Source organism: Nerophis ophidion, linkage group LG20 (assembly GCF_033978795.1).
Source record: "Nerophis ophidion isolate RoL-2023_Sa linkage group LG20, RoL_Noph_v1.0, whole genome shotgun sequence".
NCBI classification, from domain to species: domain Eukaryota; kingdom Metazoa; phylum Chordata; class Actinopteri; order Syngnathiformes; family Syngnathidae; genus Nerophis; species Nerophis ophidion.
Genome location: NC_084630.1, coordinates 8178115 through 8195230, shown reverse-complemented (window position 1 = coordinate 8195230; position 17116 = coordinate 8178115). Strand labels below are relative to the sequence as shown.

Genomic DNA, 17116 nt, shown 5'->3' with positions numbered 1-17116 from the left:
GGCCTTCTTTCATCTCCGCAACATCGCTAAAATTCGCTCCATTCTGTCCACTAAAGACGCTGAGATCATTATCCATGCGTTTGTTACGTCTCGTCTCGACTACTGTAACGTATTATTTTCGGGTCTCCCCATGTCTAGCATTAAAAGATTACAGTTGGTACAAAATGCGGCTGCTAGACTTTTGACAAGAACAAGAAAGTTTGATCACATTACGCCTGTACTGGCTCACCTGCACTGGCTTCCTGTGCACTTAAGATGTGACTTTAAGGTTTTACTACTTACGTATAAAATACTACACGGTCTAGCTCCATCCTATCTTGCCGATTGTATTGTACCATATGTCCCGGCAAGAAATCTGCGTTCAAAGGACTCCGGCTTATTAGTGATCCCTAAAGCCCAAAAAAAGTCTGCGGGCTGTAGAGCTTTTTCATTTCGGGCTCCAGTACTCTGGAATGCCCTCCCGGTAACAGTTCGAGATGCTACCTCAGTAGAAGCATTTAAGTCTCACCTCAAAACTCATTTGTATACTCTAGCCTTTAAATAGACTCCCTTTTTAGACCAGTTGATCTGCCGTTTCTTTTCTTTTTCTTCTATGTCCCACTCTCCTTTGTGGAGGGAGTCCGGTCCGATCCGGTGGCCATGTACTGCTCGCCTGTGTATCGGCTGGGGACATCTCTGCGCTGCTGATCAGCCTCCGCTTGGGATGGTTTCCTGCTGGCTCCGCTGTGAACGGGACTCTCGCTGCTGTGTTGGATCCGCTTTGGACTGGACTCTCGCGACTGTGTTGGATCCATTATGGATTGATCTTTCACAGTATCATGTTCTCATATGTTCTCATAGTCATCAGTATCATCAGTATCACAGTATCACGTTCTCATAGTCATTATTGTCAGCGATGTCCCACTGGGTGTGAGTTTTCCTTGCCCGAGGATGTCGTAGTGGTTTGTGCAGCCCTTTGAGACACTAGTGATTTAGGGCTATATAAGTAAACATTGATTGATTGATTGATTGATATATATATATATATATATATATATATATAAAACCATTTTTCATTATTGTTATTTTTTGTATGACTTGGGACTTCCCGTGGGTCGAATTTTGGAGGCTGCCGAACGTTTGGGGCAGCCTGGGTTGCTATATGGTCAGTGACCATATGCCACTTTTGCTTTAAAATAAACACCATGGGACTTGAGCTAAAACGTTTATTAAAATGCTCGTGTATGACATTCTGCATTATAAAAAGTTTAAAATATTCAAAGTTACTTTTAATAGTGCAAGCAAGTAATATACAGCGATTTATCACGATTAATCAAAACTCAAAAGTCTGTTTAATATGATTAAAAAACTTTTTGACAACACCAGATCATCCACAAACAATACAAAAACAACTGTCTGTAATCACAATTAGATACAAAATACTTTAGGCACACTCACCTTAAAATGTTCTTTTCCTTGACGAAAGTGTGGTTTTATTCAATAGTTGGCACGGCTTCACTCTCCCTATGAGTGAATTCCAAAGTTCCACACAGGTAAATAGTGTGGCCAGGTTCCTGTGTTATCTGAAAGCCAACAGGTTGTGTGTACAAGTGTGTGTGTGTGTTTGTATGTATGTATGATTGTGTGCGCTGGTGTGGTTGAGTGACGGCATTAAAGAACACCTTGGCCCACACCCTTATAGTACATGTCTCGTTACTAAGCATCTTTGAAGATGGTGTTCTGATTGATGCCTTTTCTTGCACCTGCCAGTGCAAATCCAAGAGGGCGCATTCAAAACTTTTTTTTTTTTGTCTTCTCCAGCTACTCAGGCAAATCATATAGTTAGTCTAGAGCAGGGGTGCCCACACTTTTTCTGCAGGCGAGCTACTTTTCAATTGACCAACTCGAGGGGATCTACCTCATTTATATATATCATTTATATTTATTTATTTATGAAAGAGACATTTTTGTAAACAAGTTAAATGTGTTTAATGATAATACAAGCATGTGTAACACATATAGATGTCTTTCTTTCACAAAGACAAGAATATAAGTTGGTGTATTACCTGATTCTGATGACTTGCATTGATTGGAATCAGACAGTAATGATGATAACGCCCACATTTTCAAATGGAGGAGAAAAAAAGTTGTCCTTTCTGTACAATACCACATGAAAGTGGTTGGTTTTTGGCATCTAATTCATCCAGCTTCCATACACTTTACAAGAAAAACATTGGCGGAAAATTCCGTAGCTTGCTTGATTGACATTCCCGGCACCCAAGGGTCTTGTGAGATGACGCTGGCTGCTGCCAGTTCATTATTATGAAAAAATGACAGAGAGGAAGGCGAGAAACACTTTTTATTTCAACAGACTTTCGCGCCGTCCCTTCCGTCGAAACTCTAAAGGCCGACTGCACATTTCCTATCTTCACAATAAAAGCCCTGCTTCATGCTGCCTGCGCTAACAAAATAAGAGTCTCGGAAAGCTGGCGTGCACAAGTGATGTGCACGCCAGCTTTCTGAGGGATCGCTTGTGCACGCCAGTTTTCCGAGACTCTGTATTTAGTTAGCGCAGGCAGCATGAAGCAGGGCTTTTACTGTGAAGATAGGAAATGTGCAGTCGGCCTTTAGAGTTTTGACGGAAGGTACGGCGCGAGAGTCTGTTGAAATAAAAAGTGTTTCTCGCCGTCCTCTCGGTCATATTTTCATAATAATGATCTTGCAGCAGCCAGCGTCATCTCACAAGACCCTCCGGTACCGTGAATGTCATTTAAGTGACGTCTTGGTGAAGATTGATGATCACTAATTTTTAGGTCTATTTTTTTTTTAAAGCCTGGCTGGAGATCGACTGACACACCCCCCGCGGTCGACTGGTAGCTCGCGATCGACGTAATGGGCACACCTGTACTAGAACAAGGAAATACATATTCTAGTGTTTACGTCACGGCACTTCAAAGATCTTTGTCGACGATTTGTGCTCTATTAACTTCCTTGTACATCATGTACTCATGTAATCAACCTGCAGCTGTGAGTCTTGATAAGTTCCCTAATGTCTTTGACAACAAGTTCTCTTCTTCTGCTTCTAGATCTCCATTCAGCTTGATGCACATTTTGCAGATGGCATTCCAAAAGTTCCCTGAATGTTCCTCTACTTCGTCAGGAAAAGATTTCTTAGCTATGTCAACAGTTTTTTTAGTGAGGTGCTCAGCTATGGAAGAAGAATTGTCTCACATCAACTTATATATATATGTAGGTGTGGGAAAAATCACAAGACTATTTCATCTCTACAGAACTGTTTCATGAGGGGTTCCCTCAATCATCAGGAGATGATTGTGTTAGATGTAAATATAAACTCAATACAATGATTTGCAAATCCTTTTCAACCTGTATTCAATTGAATGCACCACAAAGATATTTGATGTTCAAACTTATAAACTTTTTTCTTGTTTTTTTTTGGCAAATAATAATTAACTTAGAAATTCATGGCTGCAACACGTGCCAAAGTAGTTGGGAAAGGGCATGTTCACCACTGTTACATCACCTTTTCTTTTAACAACACTCAATAAATGTAGATGTGGAAATACCTAAATTCCTTGCAATTGCAAGATAGGTTGTTCTTAAACTTTTTGACTATTTACTTATGCAGTTGTGGACAAAAGGGTGTACCTCACCCCATCCTTGTTTGTGAATAACTTAGCGTTTCATGGAAGCTGCTTTCATACCCAATCATGGCACCCACCTGTTCCCAATTAGCCTGCGCACATGTGGGCTGTTCCAAATAAGTGTTTGATAAGCATTCCTCAACTTTATCAGTATTTATTGCCACCTTTCCCAACTTCTTTGAAACGTGTTGCTGGTATCAAATTGTAAAGTTAATGATTATTTGCAAGACAACAACATGTTTATGAGTTTGAACTTTAAATATGTTGTCTTTGTAGCATATTCAACTGGATATGGGTTGAAAATTATTTGCAAATCATTGAATTTTGTTTGTATTTACATCGAACACAATTTCCCAACTCATACGGAAACGGGGTTTGTAATTTAAGAATGGAGTAAAATTCATATTTTTGTATTTTCGCTGTCTAAAAAAATTTTCCAGAAAATTTTCCAGAAATTTTTTTGCAAAATCGGAACCTCTACCTTCATAGTGTTCGTTGATTAATTTTTGTGTACGTAGTAGCATTGCACAAATAGTCATTACACAGTAGACTGGAATATTTATGACACACCACCAAGGTTTAATGCCCATTTTTGGTGGTTTGAAGGCTGACTCCTTTGCAAATTCCAACCTGTTCGACTCGGTCCAAGATAACGGAGCACACGGAGCAACAGTCGCACAAACACAAAATAGGTCAAGAGACAATATTGACATTACCCCCTGAAATGTGCCACCCTTGGCCGTGTTTGAAGGAAGTGTTTTCCTTCAAAGTCTCCAAAAAGGAGTCTTGGAAAAATCCCATTATTCTGTGTTTGCGTCAAATAAATGAATTACTACTCCAGCAAATACAATAATGTTGCTTGAGATAATTACTAGTCGTGATTTGTAAAATGAGTTCTTAGAAACATTTCCTTTACTGATAAATAAACACGTGACTTAGCAAATTGCACAAGTATTTTTTTTTGCTTTAAATCATATTGTAGAAGCACTTTGGAAATGTGCCCACATTTGAATGAAAATACATACCTTTACTTATGTATTTTAATATTTTGCTGACTTTTACCTAAGCACAGGATTAGGTCTTCACTCCACCCCAACAATACAATTTTCTTGAATTAAGACCTCAGATTTTTTTTTTTTAATTGTTATTTAATGTTAGTGTGGTGGGCGTGGCCTGTGGACCAGCAGCAAAGCGGGGTGTGGCGGAACTGGCTTCGAGATTAGCGACAGGTGCGTAGATGACACAGCTGAGAGTCTTTGTCTAATCACCTGTCGCTCTGTTAAAGGCGGCAGTCGGGAAGGAGAGGGGGAGTGGTTGATGGTTGTTGTTGGTAAATGGCAGAGCACGTCGAGAGAGCGAAATTTGACGGACAAGATCCAAAAGACGTGTGCTGAAAAGCAACAGGAAAAACCATTCGTGTGCTCAGCTGTCATGTCCGTGGTGGGTGGTCCAGAGAACCCGGGAGCACTAGACTTCCACAGTTAGTTTAAATCAGAACTTAAAGGCCTACTGTAACCCACTACTACCAACCACACAGTCTGATAGTTTATATATCAATGATGAAATATTAACATTGCAACACATGCCAATACGGCCAAGTTAGTTTACTAAATTGCAATTTTAAATTTCGTGCCGAAGTATCCTGCTGAAACGTCGCGGTATGATGATGCATGCGCGCATTGTGGTAGACGTTTTGTTCCAGCACCGTCGATTTTCATCGCATAATTCCACAGTATTCTGGACTTCTGTGTTACTGAATCTTTTGCAATTTGTTCAATGAATAATGGAGACGTCAAAGAAGAAAGCTGTAGGTGGGAAGCGGTGTATTGCGGCCGCCTTTAGCAACACAAACACGGCCGGTGTTTCATTGTTTACATTCCCGAAAGATGACGGTGAAGCTTTACTATGGAACAGAGATGTCAGGCGAACACGGTTGGATTGGACCACACACACACAAAGTACAGTCTATTATGCAGCGATCATTTTGAAAGATCGTGTTCCGAAGAAGGTCCCTTGCGGAGGGCAGAGATGGGCATCGCCATCACCCGTCGACTGGTGCTGAAGAAAGGTGCGGAGCCGACCTTCAGGTTGTACAGGTACGACCATATAATCTCACTAAAACACTAGTAACACAATAAGCAGATGAGGGATTTTCCAGAATTATCCTAGTAAATGTGTCTAATAACATCTGAATCTCTCCCACTGTACAGTCTTTTTTTTCTTTCTAGTCCTTCACTCTCACTTTCCTCATCCACGAATCTTTCATCCTCGCTCAAATTAATGGGGAAATTGTCGCTTTCTCGGTCCGAATCGCTCTCGCTGCTGGTGGGCATGATTGTAAACAATGTGAGGATGTGAAGAGCTCCACAACCTGTGATGTCACGCGCACATCGTCTGCTACTTCCGGTAAAGGCAAGGCTTTTTTATTAGCGACCAAAAGTTGCGAACTTTATCGTGGATGTTCTCTACTAAATCCTTTCAGCAAAAATAAGTCAATATCGCGAAATGATCAAGTATGACACATAGAACGGACCTGCTATCCCCGTTTAAATAAGAAAATCTCATTTCAGTAGGTCTTTAATTTCTGATTCTGATGTCATCTAATTGTTGCTTTACAACTTGAATGGCATCGATCGATGGCATTATTCTTGCTGTGATGCTGTCCAGCTATTATCACGCTGACAGTTTGTGTACAGGTATATGGCAACTGCAAGGTGCTTCTCGATGAACTGGTGGTATGTTGGCTTTCTTGTTTGTTTGTTTTCTTGCATCGCTTCAGGCATGACTGAAGTTTTTCAGGGAAGCCTACTGCTTTGTAGCGGCCATGACATTCGATCCCGATTGGTTCTGCTGCTGTCTTTCTGGTGCCATAGGGCAGATACGGTGTAGAATTTACTCAAAAAAAGCTTTGTGTGAGCATTTTTTCCACTAGATGGCAATATTATCCCTGATGCATGCAATACAAAATACCTTCTAGGATTCTATTGGTGGTGGTAAAATAGATATGGGACAACAGACATGAGCGGGACGGTCAAGAGAAGAAAAGTAACGACACATGTAAGCATCCGGGAGAAAGGAGTAGATACTATCAGGGCACGTCACTGTAAAACCACAAAAAATGCTGTTTTGGCATATTGCCCTTGATTAAAACAAAATCACATTCGAACATCTAGTGTCAAAAATCGGTATATATACCTTTGTGTGTGTTTGTGTGTGTGTGTATATATATATATATATATATATATATATATATATATATACACACACACACACATAGGTATATATACCGGTTATATATATATATATATATATATATATCCATCCATCCATCCATCATCTTCCGCTTATCTGAGGTCGGGTCGCGGGGGCAACAGCCTAAGCAGGGAAACCCAGACTTCCCTCTCCCCAGCCACTTCGTCTAGCTCTTCCCGGGGGATCCCGAGGCGCTCCCAGGCCAGCCGGGAGACATAGTCTTCCCAACGTGTCCTGGGTCTTCCCCGTGGCCTCCTACCGGTTGGACGTGCCCTAAACACCTCCCTCGGGAGGCGTTCGGGTGGCATCCTGACCAGATGCCCGAACCACCTCATCTGGCTCCTCTCGATGTGAAGGAGCAGCGGCTTTACTTTGAGTTCCTCCCGGATGGCAGAGCTTCTCACCCTATCTCTAAGGGAGAGCCCCGCCACACGGCGGAGGAAACTCATTTCGGCCGCTTGTACCCGTGATCTTATCCTTTCGGTCATGACCCAAAGCTCATGACCATAGGTGAGGATGGGAACGTAGATCGACCGGTAAATTGAGAGCTTTGCCTTCCGGCTCAGCTCCTTCTTCACCACAACGGATCGGTACAACGTCCGCATTACTGAAGACGCCGCACCGATCCGCCTGTCGATCTCACGATCCACTCTTCCCTCACTCGTGAACAAGACTCCTAGGTACTTGAACTCCTCCACTTGGGGCAGGGTCTCCTCCCCAACCCGGAGATGGCATTCCACCCTTTTCCGGGCGAGAAATATATTTATATATATATAAATATAGTGTGTGTGTGTGTGTGTGTGTATATATATATATATATATATATATATATATATATATATATATATACACACTAGGTTAGGAAAAACAAAAGAGGCTATATCATCCCTACAAGCCTGTTTGTCAGGTTTCCCTGACGAGGATTTTATACAATATTTTATAATAATATTTATTGTAAAATTACAATGAGATTGTATATAATATGTTTTAATAAAAGGGAAACCCGCGAAACAGGCTTGTAGGGATGATATTGCCTCTTGTGTTTTTTCCTTCCCTAACGTATATCCAGCTCTGCCCCTGTATTGAGCACTGTATAACGGAAAAACCACAGAAACCTCCATATATATATACATATATATATATATATATATATATATATATATATATATATATATATATATATGGAATATTTCCAAATTAACACAATCCAAATACAACGGCTAGTCCTGCCACATACAGCACTCTACACACATAGTGGGGAAAAAGCTCAGATAAATTAAATTATACCAACTATATGCAACATTTATGCTAAAACACAAACTAATTGGGTCAAAAACAAACAAAACATTCTGAATGACAAGTATGTTTATTAATACTTGTAATAATATCTTGCCGATTGTATTGTACCATATGTCCCGGCAAGAAATCTGCGTTCAAAGGACTCCGGCTTATTAGTGATTCCCAAAGCCCAAAAAAAGTCTGCGGGCTGTAGAGTGTTTTCCGTTCAGGCTCCAGTACTCTGGAATGCCCTCCCGGTAACAGTTCGAGATGCCACCTCAGTAGAAGCATTTAAGTCTCACCTTAAAACTCATTTGTATACTCTAGCCTTTAAATAGACCTCCTTTTTAGACCAGTTGATCTGCCGTTTCTTTTCTTTTTCTTCTATGTCCCACTCTCCCTTGTGGAGGGGGTCCGGTCCGATCCGGTGGCCATGTACTGCTCTCCTGTGTATCGGCTGGGGACATCTCTGCGCTGCTGATCCGCCTCCGCTTGGGATGGTTTCCTGCTGGCTCCGCTGTGAACGGGACTCTTGCTGCTGTGTTGGATCCGCTTTGGACTGGACTCTCGCGAATGTGTTGGATCCATTATGGATAGAACTTTCACAGTATCATGTTGGTCCCGCTCGACATCCATTGCTTTCCTCCTCTCCAAGGTTCTCATAGTCATTATTGTCACCGACGTCCCACTAGGTGTGAGTTTTCCTTGCCCTTATGTGGGCCTACCGAGGATGTCGTAGTGGTTTGTGCAGCCCTTTGAGACACTAGTGATTTAGGGCTATATAAGTAAACATTGATTGATTGATTGATTGATAATACAGAGTTCACCCCGTTGAAAGCAACTAAAATCACAGAAAAAATAAACTTTGTCGTTTCCTTTGTCCTCATAGCACTCAACACATTGGTCAATTGAAGCGCAAAACCGGATCTTCTTGTTTCACCCCACCCTGCACAACAATGATGACGTGGTCCGCTTCATTTAGCCACAGTTTTAAACTATTGTTGCGAATTAGTCGACAATAGCTATAAGGTAACAATCCTAAACAAGGACGAATATCCAACTGAATATGTTTATTTCCTGATGGTCTAAACATGATGTAATAATACATAGTGCAGGTTGATCAACAACCTGTGTCAGGTGTGTAAGTTGTGGTTTAAGTTATGTTTTATTGCCATTATTACAGACTTTAGTGAGCTGCTGTTCAGGTAAATCCTGTTAGCGGGGAAGTCCTTGTTGTCAAAGAGTGCACAACCATGATCTGCACATGCTTACCAGGACATTTCACGGAGAAAAGGTGAGGCATTAAAACTACTTTTGCAATACTTAGTGGTCTATATGCATTCTTTGGTTCTTTTGACTTGCAGATTTAGTCAATATGCTCTAGTAGCATTGGTTGAAGATGCCATTTAAAATAGAATGAAACAAGTACACTGGTTCGATTTAGGTTTGCATCTGTGTGAAATGTGTTGGTTATCTGTTAAAGGGGAACTGCACATTTTTGGGGGGAATTTTGTGTTACGGTTGGGTATGCACGGATCGTTTCCCCAAGATGCAGACGCAACTCCGGAGGCAGTGTGCAGGTACGACTATGATATATTCTCCATAATTCAGTCAGGCAGGAATACAAAAAGGAACACGGGGAGCTAAGGCAAAAAAACTAGCACTGTAAAGCTTAGCATGGAAACAGGAATCAAAGGAGTAGAAGCAAACAAAAAAAGAGCTGTACCGAGAGTGGTAAAAGCCAGGAATAAATATCTCTCTGATTAGTGCCCGGGAAAAGGTGAGCATCCGGAACACTAATCAGAGGCAGGTGAAAAATAATCAGCACGCATGGCAACTAAGAAACAAAAAACCCAGGGGTGCTGAAAACAGAACTAAGGGAGTCAAACTAAAACGAAACATGATCCGGACATGGGGATTTTATCAAATTTTCTTTATATTTTAGTAGTTTGATAAAATCCCCTGAAGAGCAGGGAAACCAGCGAAACAGGCTTGTAGGAATGGAATAGCCTCTGGGTTTTTTCCTGACCTAATGGATATATATATATATATATATATATATATATATATGTATATATATATATATATATATATATATATATATAGTAGCTGAGATAGGCGCCAGCGCCCCCCGTGACCCCAAAAGGGAATAAGCGGTAGAAAATGGATGGATGGATGGATGGATAGGTATATATGTATATATATATATATATATATATATAGATATATATACATAGGTATATATGTATATATATATATATATGTATATATATATATATATATACATAGGTATATATATATATATGTATATGTATATATATATATATATATGTATGTATATATATATATATATACATATGTATATATATCTGTATATATATATATATATATATATATATATATAGGTATATATATATATATATATGTATATATATGTATATATATGTATATATATATATATATATATATATATAGGTGTATATATATATATATATATAGGTATATATATAAATTTATATATAGGTATATATGTATATATATATAGAATAAGCGGTAGAAATGGATGGATGTATATATATATATATATAGGTATATATATATATTGGTATATATATATATATATATATATATATATATATATATATATATATATATATATATATATCAGTGGCTTTCTGCTCCGCGCCTCCCAGTCTGTCGAACGCTCTCCCAGACCACCTGAGGGCACCACAGACTGTGGATGCTTTTAAAAAAGGTTTAAAAACCCCATCCATCCATCCATTTTCTACCGCTTATTCCCTTTCGGGGTCGCGGGGGGCGCTGGCGCCTATCTCAGCTACTATATATATATATACATATATATATATATATATATATATATATATATATATATATATATATATATGTATATATATATATATATATATATATATATATATATATATATATATATATATATATATATATATATATATATATATATATATATATATATATCCATTGGGTCAGGAAAAAACCCATCTTTTAAAAAAAAAAAAAAAAAAAAAAGCCTTTTGTTTGATGTATGTGTGCTAGTTCTAGCTATTAGGCTGTTGTAATTTTCATTTTATTTGACTATTTATCTTACTCATTGGGGGCAGCTATTTATTGTCCGAGCTTTGTTGTTTGTTTTTAAATGCACTGTAGCACTTTGTTGTTTTTGTTCAATGTAAAGTGCCGTTACAAATAAAATCTATTTTATATATATATATATAGGGCTTCACGGTGGAAGAGGGGTTAGTGCGTCTGCCTCACAATACGAAGGTCCTGCAGTCCTGGGTTCAAATCCAGGCTCGGGATCTTTCTGTGTGGAGTTTGCATGTTCTCCCCTTGAATGCGTGGGTTCCCTCCGGGTACTCCGGCTTCCTCCCACTTCCAAAGACATGCACCTGGGGATAGGTTGATTGGCAACACTAAATTGGCCCTAGTGTGTGAATGTGAGTGTGAATGTTGTCTGTCTATCTGTGTTGGCCCTGCGATGAGGTGGCGACTTGTCCAGGGTGTACCCCGCCTTCTGCCCGATTGTAGCTGAGATAGGCGCCAGCGCCCCCCGCAACCCTGAAAGGGAATAAGCGGTAGAAAATGGATGGATGGATATATATATATATATATATATATATATATATATATATATATATATATATATAAATAATATAACAGTTATATTATCGGATCATGCAAGCAGATACTGCCTTGACATACAATGTCAAAGCAAGTTATCAATCAGTCTTTTAGTATAAACCCAATAACTCATGCGAATTGTATTTTATGTTCATATACCGGTATATTCACTGTTGAAAGCGGCTCTCTGAGCGCAGCACTAATTTCGATGATATAAACACCCCTGGTACTAGGAAATACACGGACATGCCATAAAAAGCCCTGCACAAGTAAAAACATCATTAGATAGAATTATACATATACATATTTTTGGCAAGCAGCAAGAAGCCTCTTGAGCCCAAGTTGTGAAGGAAAGAGAGCCGTGTGCATATTTTAATTCTGCCTAGCAACAAGTGCACATTTCAGGTGATTGGTTCTGTATAGCTAGATAAACTTTATCTCGACATTTCTGTCACATTTCAGGTCAAATTGACTGGACAACGTTGGTGTACAAAAAGTGTAAGTGACTTGGACTAAACACTACGATGGTAAGTTCTTACATTTTTTTTGAGGCACCGTGTACATTCAGGATGGAGATATAATACATGTTGAAATTATTTCGATTCAGATTTACACCCTGAAAAGGTCATGAAGATATCCAGATCACGGACAACCTGGGCGGGCTTTCTGTTTATGCTGGCGGCGATGTTCGCCTTGTATCGCGACCCATTTGTAATCCTCTGGTGGCCTCCAGAACCTGCCCAGGTTAAGTACACATTCCCTTTATGTAAATGTAAAAGGGTTTTACTTGTATAGCGCTTTTCTACCTCCAAAGTACTCAAAGCGCTTTGACACCATTTCCACATTCAGCCATTCAAACACTGTTGGCGGGAGCTGCCATGCAAGGCCCTAACTACGACCCATCAGGAGCAAGGGTGAAGTGTCTTGCTCAAGGACACAACGGACGTAACTTGGTTGGTAGAAAGTGGGGATCGAACCAGGAACACTCAGGTCGCTCGCACGCGGTTGTGATCTCTGAAAGGGATACACGTTATTTCCCAGTATACAATACTAGTACATATCTGATGAAAAACAACATTATTTTGTTATTTTCATTATAATCACCAAATCAACCAATATTTGAATGTTATCTAATGGAAATGACTGCAGTCTGATAATCACATTAATAACACAATAACACTCATGTGTCTGACTACACCTATCAATCAAAATTAATTGATCATGTCATTGTGATGTTAATAAAGGAAATATAAAGTTAGTAAACATGTGAGAGTAAGCAGAAAAGAAAATATTATTTATACTATATTTATATTTCTATCATATTTATTAGGGGTGTGGGAAAATATCGATTCAAATTTGAATCGCGATTCCATGTTGTGCGATTCAGAATCGATTCTCATTTTTTAAAAATCGATTTTTATTTTCATTTGTATTCATTTATATATTTATTAATTTTTTTTTACCAATCCAACAAACCAATACACAGCAATACCATAACAATGCAATCCAATTCCAAAACCGAACCTGAGTCAGCAACACTCAGAGCTGCAATAAAGAGAGCAATTGAGACACATACACGACACAGAACAAACCAAAAGTAGTGAAACAAAAATATTAACAGTATCAATATTAGTTATAATTTCAGCATAGCAGTGATTAAAAGTCCCTCATTGACATTATCATTAGACATTTATAAAAATAAAACAAAAACAAAAGTGTCACAGTGGCTTACACTTGCATCACATCTCATAAGCTTGACAACACACTGTGTCCAATGTTTTCACAAAGATAAAATAAGTCATATTTTTGGTTTGTTTAATAGTTAAAACAAATTTACATTATTGCAATCAATTGATAAAACATTGTCCTTTACAATTATAAAAGCTTTTAAAAAAAATCTACTACTCTGCTAGCATGTCAGCAAACTGGGGTAGATCCTGCTGAAATCCTATGTATCGAATCTAAAGAGAATCCTTTTGAATTGGAAAAATATCATTTTTAAATCGAGAATTTTGTTGAATCAAAAAAATAGATTTATAATCGACCCCAGTAATTGATATTGAATCGAATCAAGGGACACCCAAAGATTCGCAGCCCTAATATTTATATTTATTTTATATTAACAATATCATCTTTATAGTTTTGCTTTTTGACTAATATTCTGCGTACCGTAATTTTCGGACTATAAGTCGCAGTTTTTTTCATAGTCGCAGTTTATTCGGGGGTGCGACTTATACTCAGGAGCGACTTATATATGAAATTATTAACACATTACCGTAAAATATCAAATAATATTATTTAGCTCATTCACGTAAGAGACTAGACGTACAAGATTTCATGGGATTTATCGATTAGGAGGGACAGATTGTTTAGTAAACGTATAGCATTTTATATATGTTATAGTTATTTGAATGACTCTTACCATAATATGTTAGGTTAACATACCAGGCACCTTCTCCGTTGGTTATTTATGCCTCATATAACGTACACTTATTCAGCCTGTTGTTCACTATTATTTATTTATTTTAAATTGCCTGGCCAAACTATGAAAAAAAACTGCGACTTATAGTCCGAAAAATACGTTATAATATGTTATATCATATCATATAATATTATGCAAAAGCAACTTTTCTTACCTTCTGGTACCTGCTGATCTGTATTTGGGATCTGCATAAGTCCTGAAAAATTGCGCGCTTCCGCCTTTGCAGTCCACAGTCGAGAAGCTCCTTCTTTTTTCTATCTTTTTGTTATGGGACATTCATCCTAGACTGTTGCCCTTTCTAATATAGAGTAGTGTAAAGTTCTTACTTATATCTGCCATGAAAGCGCTAAAACATAGCGGTGCAGTGAGTTTACATTATTCACCCAATGAACTTTACTTATTAGAGTTTCGGTCGGACGGTTTTTCACGGGGCACATTTCCGGCGGATGAGAAGATGCTACTCCGTTATTGATTTAAAGGCCTACTGAAATGAGATGTTCCTATTTAAACGGGAATAGCAGGTCCATTCTATGTGTCATACTTGATCATTTCGCGATATTGCCATAGTTTTGCTGAAAGGATTTAGTAGAGAAAATCGCCGATAAAGTTCGCCACTTTTGGTACTTCCTGAAAAAGCCTCTCCTTTACCTTCACATATTCACATTGATTTTAATGGTAGCCTCCAACAAAAACAGTTATTCGGACCGAGAAAACGACAATTTTCCCATTAATTTGAGCGAGGATGAAAGATTTGTGTTTGAGGATATTGATAGCGACGGACTAGAGATAATAATCAAAAAAAAAAACGAGTTAAAAAAAAAAAACGTGATAGCATTGGGACGTATTCCGATGTTTTTAGACACATTTACTAGGATAATTCTGGGAAATCCCTCATCTTTCTATTGTGTTGCTAGTGTTTTAGTGAGTTTAATAGTACCTGATAGTCGGAGGGGTTTGTCCATGGGTGTGTTGACGCCATGTCTCGTGGGTGTCGACGGCAGCAGTACGGACGACACAAGCTCAGCTCATAGTAAAGTTTCAGCTCCGGGAATTTTAAACAAGGAATCACTGTGTGTTTGTGTGGCTAAAGGCTAAAGCTTCCCAACTCCATCTTTCTACTTTGACTTCTCCATTATTAATTGAACACATTGCAAAAGATTCAGCAACACAGATGTCCAAAATACTGTGTAATTATGCCGTTAAAGCAGACGACTTTTACCTGTGTGTGTTTGCGTAGTGCTCATACTTCCTAAAAACGCGTGACGTCCTGCGTACATGACGTTTCCAAGACGAAACTCCCGGGAAATTTAAAATTGTAATTTAGTAAACTAAAAAAGCCATATCGGCATGTGTTGCTATGTTAATATTTCATCATCGATATATAAACTATCAGACTGCGTGGTCGGTAGTAGTGGGTTTCAGTAGGCCTTTAAGTAAAGTCTGAATATCATTAAAACAGTTAGCTCCATCTATCGACACTTTTTCCACCCCCGTCCTTGCACGCTACACCGCTACAACAAATATTTGATTCTGTTTTTATTTACAATCACACAAAGTGCCAACTTTACTGGTTTGGAGTTGTGTGTATTGAGCGCTGGTGTGCAGCCTAACAGCAATGGTTAACAAAAAAACTAAGATTTTGTGTTTGTAAATGAATGATTGATAACTGTAGTTGTTTACAGAGTCCTGATCATGCACCTCTCAACATGGAGACCCAGTCCATTGATGACATGTACGAGGGTTGCCGCTCTAAAATGGACGAAGTGATTGACCTGATTGGCGTCTTTGAGCGCCGCAACAACAAACCATTTGGTTCTGCTTGGGCATTTGCTGAAACGCGTGCAAGAACACCCGTGCACAAGGACATGAAGCGGCAACACGCCATCGCGTTGTACGTCTACACCAGTGCACCTGCGGTCCGACGTGAGTTCAACGCCGCAGTTAAGGAAGGGAAACGAAACTACGGCACGCATGAATTTCAGTTCCATTACTTTTATTTCTACTTGACGGAAGTTATCCAGCTGCTGCGTCGGAATCTCACGTCCTGCGGAACCAGCTACCACCGGACCTCGGAACGCTACGACCTCAATGTGGCGAACACAAAGATGCGTTTCGGCGCTTACGTTTGGGCAGCGTCAAACAAGCAGACGTTTGAGTCCATCGGACAAGTTTCCTGCTTTGAGATCCACAGTTGCCTTGGTGCTGATGTGACGTTCTACTCTGCTAACAGCCAACCGGGACAGGTTCTGATTCCCCCGTACGAGGTTTTTACCGTCACTGAGGTACTAAAAGATGAACAATGGTGTAATGTCGTCTATAAAATACAAAGCAGCCAAACTTTCAGAGCAGATCTGAATTGTGAACTGAATATACAGCAAATAAAAACATTTTTATAGTCTTTACAAAGGCGTTGGACCAAAGTCTGTCCGTACACTTGGCCGGTAAACAAGCAGCCGAGCAATCGGAGCAAACTCAGGGGAACTTATTTTACAGTTTGATATACCAGCAAAGCAAGAAGAAGGGACTTAAAAATAAAGTCGGGCTCCACATTTTTAATTGGATTTGCATTAGACATGTTACCAATTAGCATTGCGATTTTACATGGTGATGTAAACACCTCAAAACGTGTTAATAGAAACTACAATTAAGACGCACTTTATGCTTGTTCGTGTTTCATTGTATCCATTAAATCAGGGGTCTTCAAATTTTTTGACTCGGAGGCCGCATTGGGTTAAAAGTAACTGGCCGGGGGCTGGGCTGTATACCGTATTTCCTTGAATTGCCGCCGGGGCGCTAACTAATT

General features: G+C 39.2%; 2 protein-coding genes across 8 annotated transcripts in view; one reads left to right on the top strand and one right to left on the bottom strand.

Moving 5' to 3' along the window:
• The window catches only part of LOC133538692 (von Willebrand factor A domain-containing protein 7-like), a 47625-nt gene extending 45960 nt beyond the window's left edge, over positions 1 to 1665 (bottom strand). Inside the window, exon 1 of the mRNA XM_061880404.1 lies at positions 1438 to 1665. The gene's annotated coding sequence lies outside the window, so the exon portion shown is untranslated. The remainder of the gene's footprint in view (positions 1 to 1437) is intronic.
• Positions 1666 to 4930: 3265 nt separating this feature from the next.
• On the top strand, positions 4931 to 16719 carry LOC133538689 (GPI-linked NAD(P)(+)--arginine ADP-ribosyltransferase 1-like). Of its 7 annotated transcripts, XM_061880398.1 has the most exons (7): positions 4961 to 5081; positions 9061 to 9200; positions 9355 to 9465; positions 12294 to 12358; positions 12439 to 12575; positions 12681 to 12784; positions 15996 to 16719. In XM_061880398.1, the coding sequence occupies exons 6-7, from the start codon at positions 12710 to 12712 to the stop codon at positions 16707 to 16709; spliced, it is 789 nt and encodes a 262-aa protein (XP_061736382.1). In that variant the 5' UTR covers positions 4961 to 5081; positions 9061 to 9200; positions 9355 to 9465; positions 12294 to 12358; positions 12439 to 12575; positions 12681 to 12709; the 3' UTR covers positions 16710 to 16719. The 7 variants fall into 7 exon arrangements, with proteins under 7 accessions (XP_061736378.1, XP_061736383.1, XP_061736382.1 ...); XM_061880395.1 differs by lacking the exon at positions 12681 to 12784; XM_061880396.1 differs by lacking the exons at positions 9061 to 9200; positions 12681 to 12784 and having other exon boundaries at positions 5063 to 5081.
• The last annotated feature ends 397 nt before the right edge of the window (positions 16720 to 17116 follow it).

Bases quoted from the DNA above. Each gene is read 5' to 3' on its own strand.
- LOC133538689 (XM_061880394.1), top strand. From the start codon at position 4,959: ATGGTTGTTGTTGGTAAATGGCAGAGCACGTCGAGAGAGCGAAATTTG. The intron at 5,082-15,995 runs GTGGGTGGTCCA...AGTTGTTTACAG, and splicing joins GCTCAGCTGTCATGTCCGTG to AGTCCTGATCATGCACCTCT.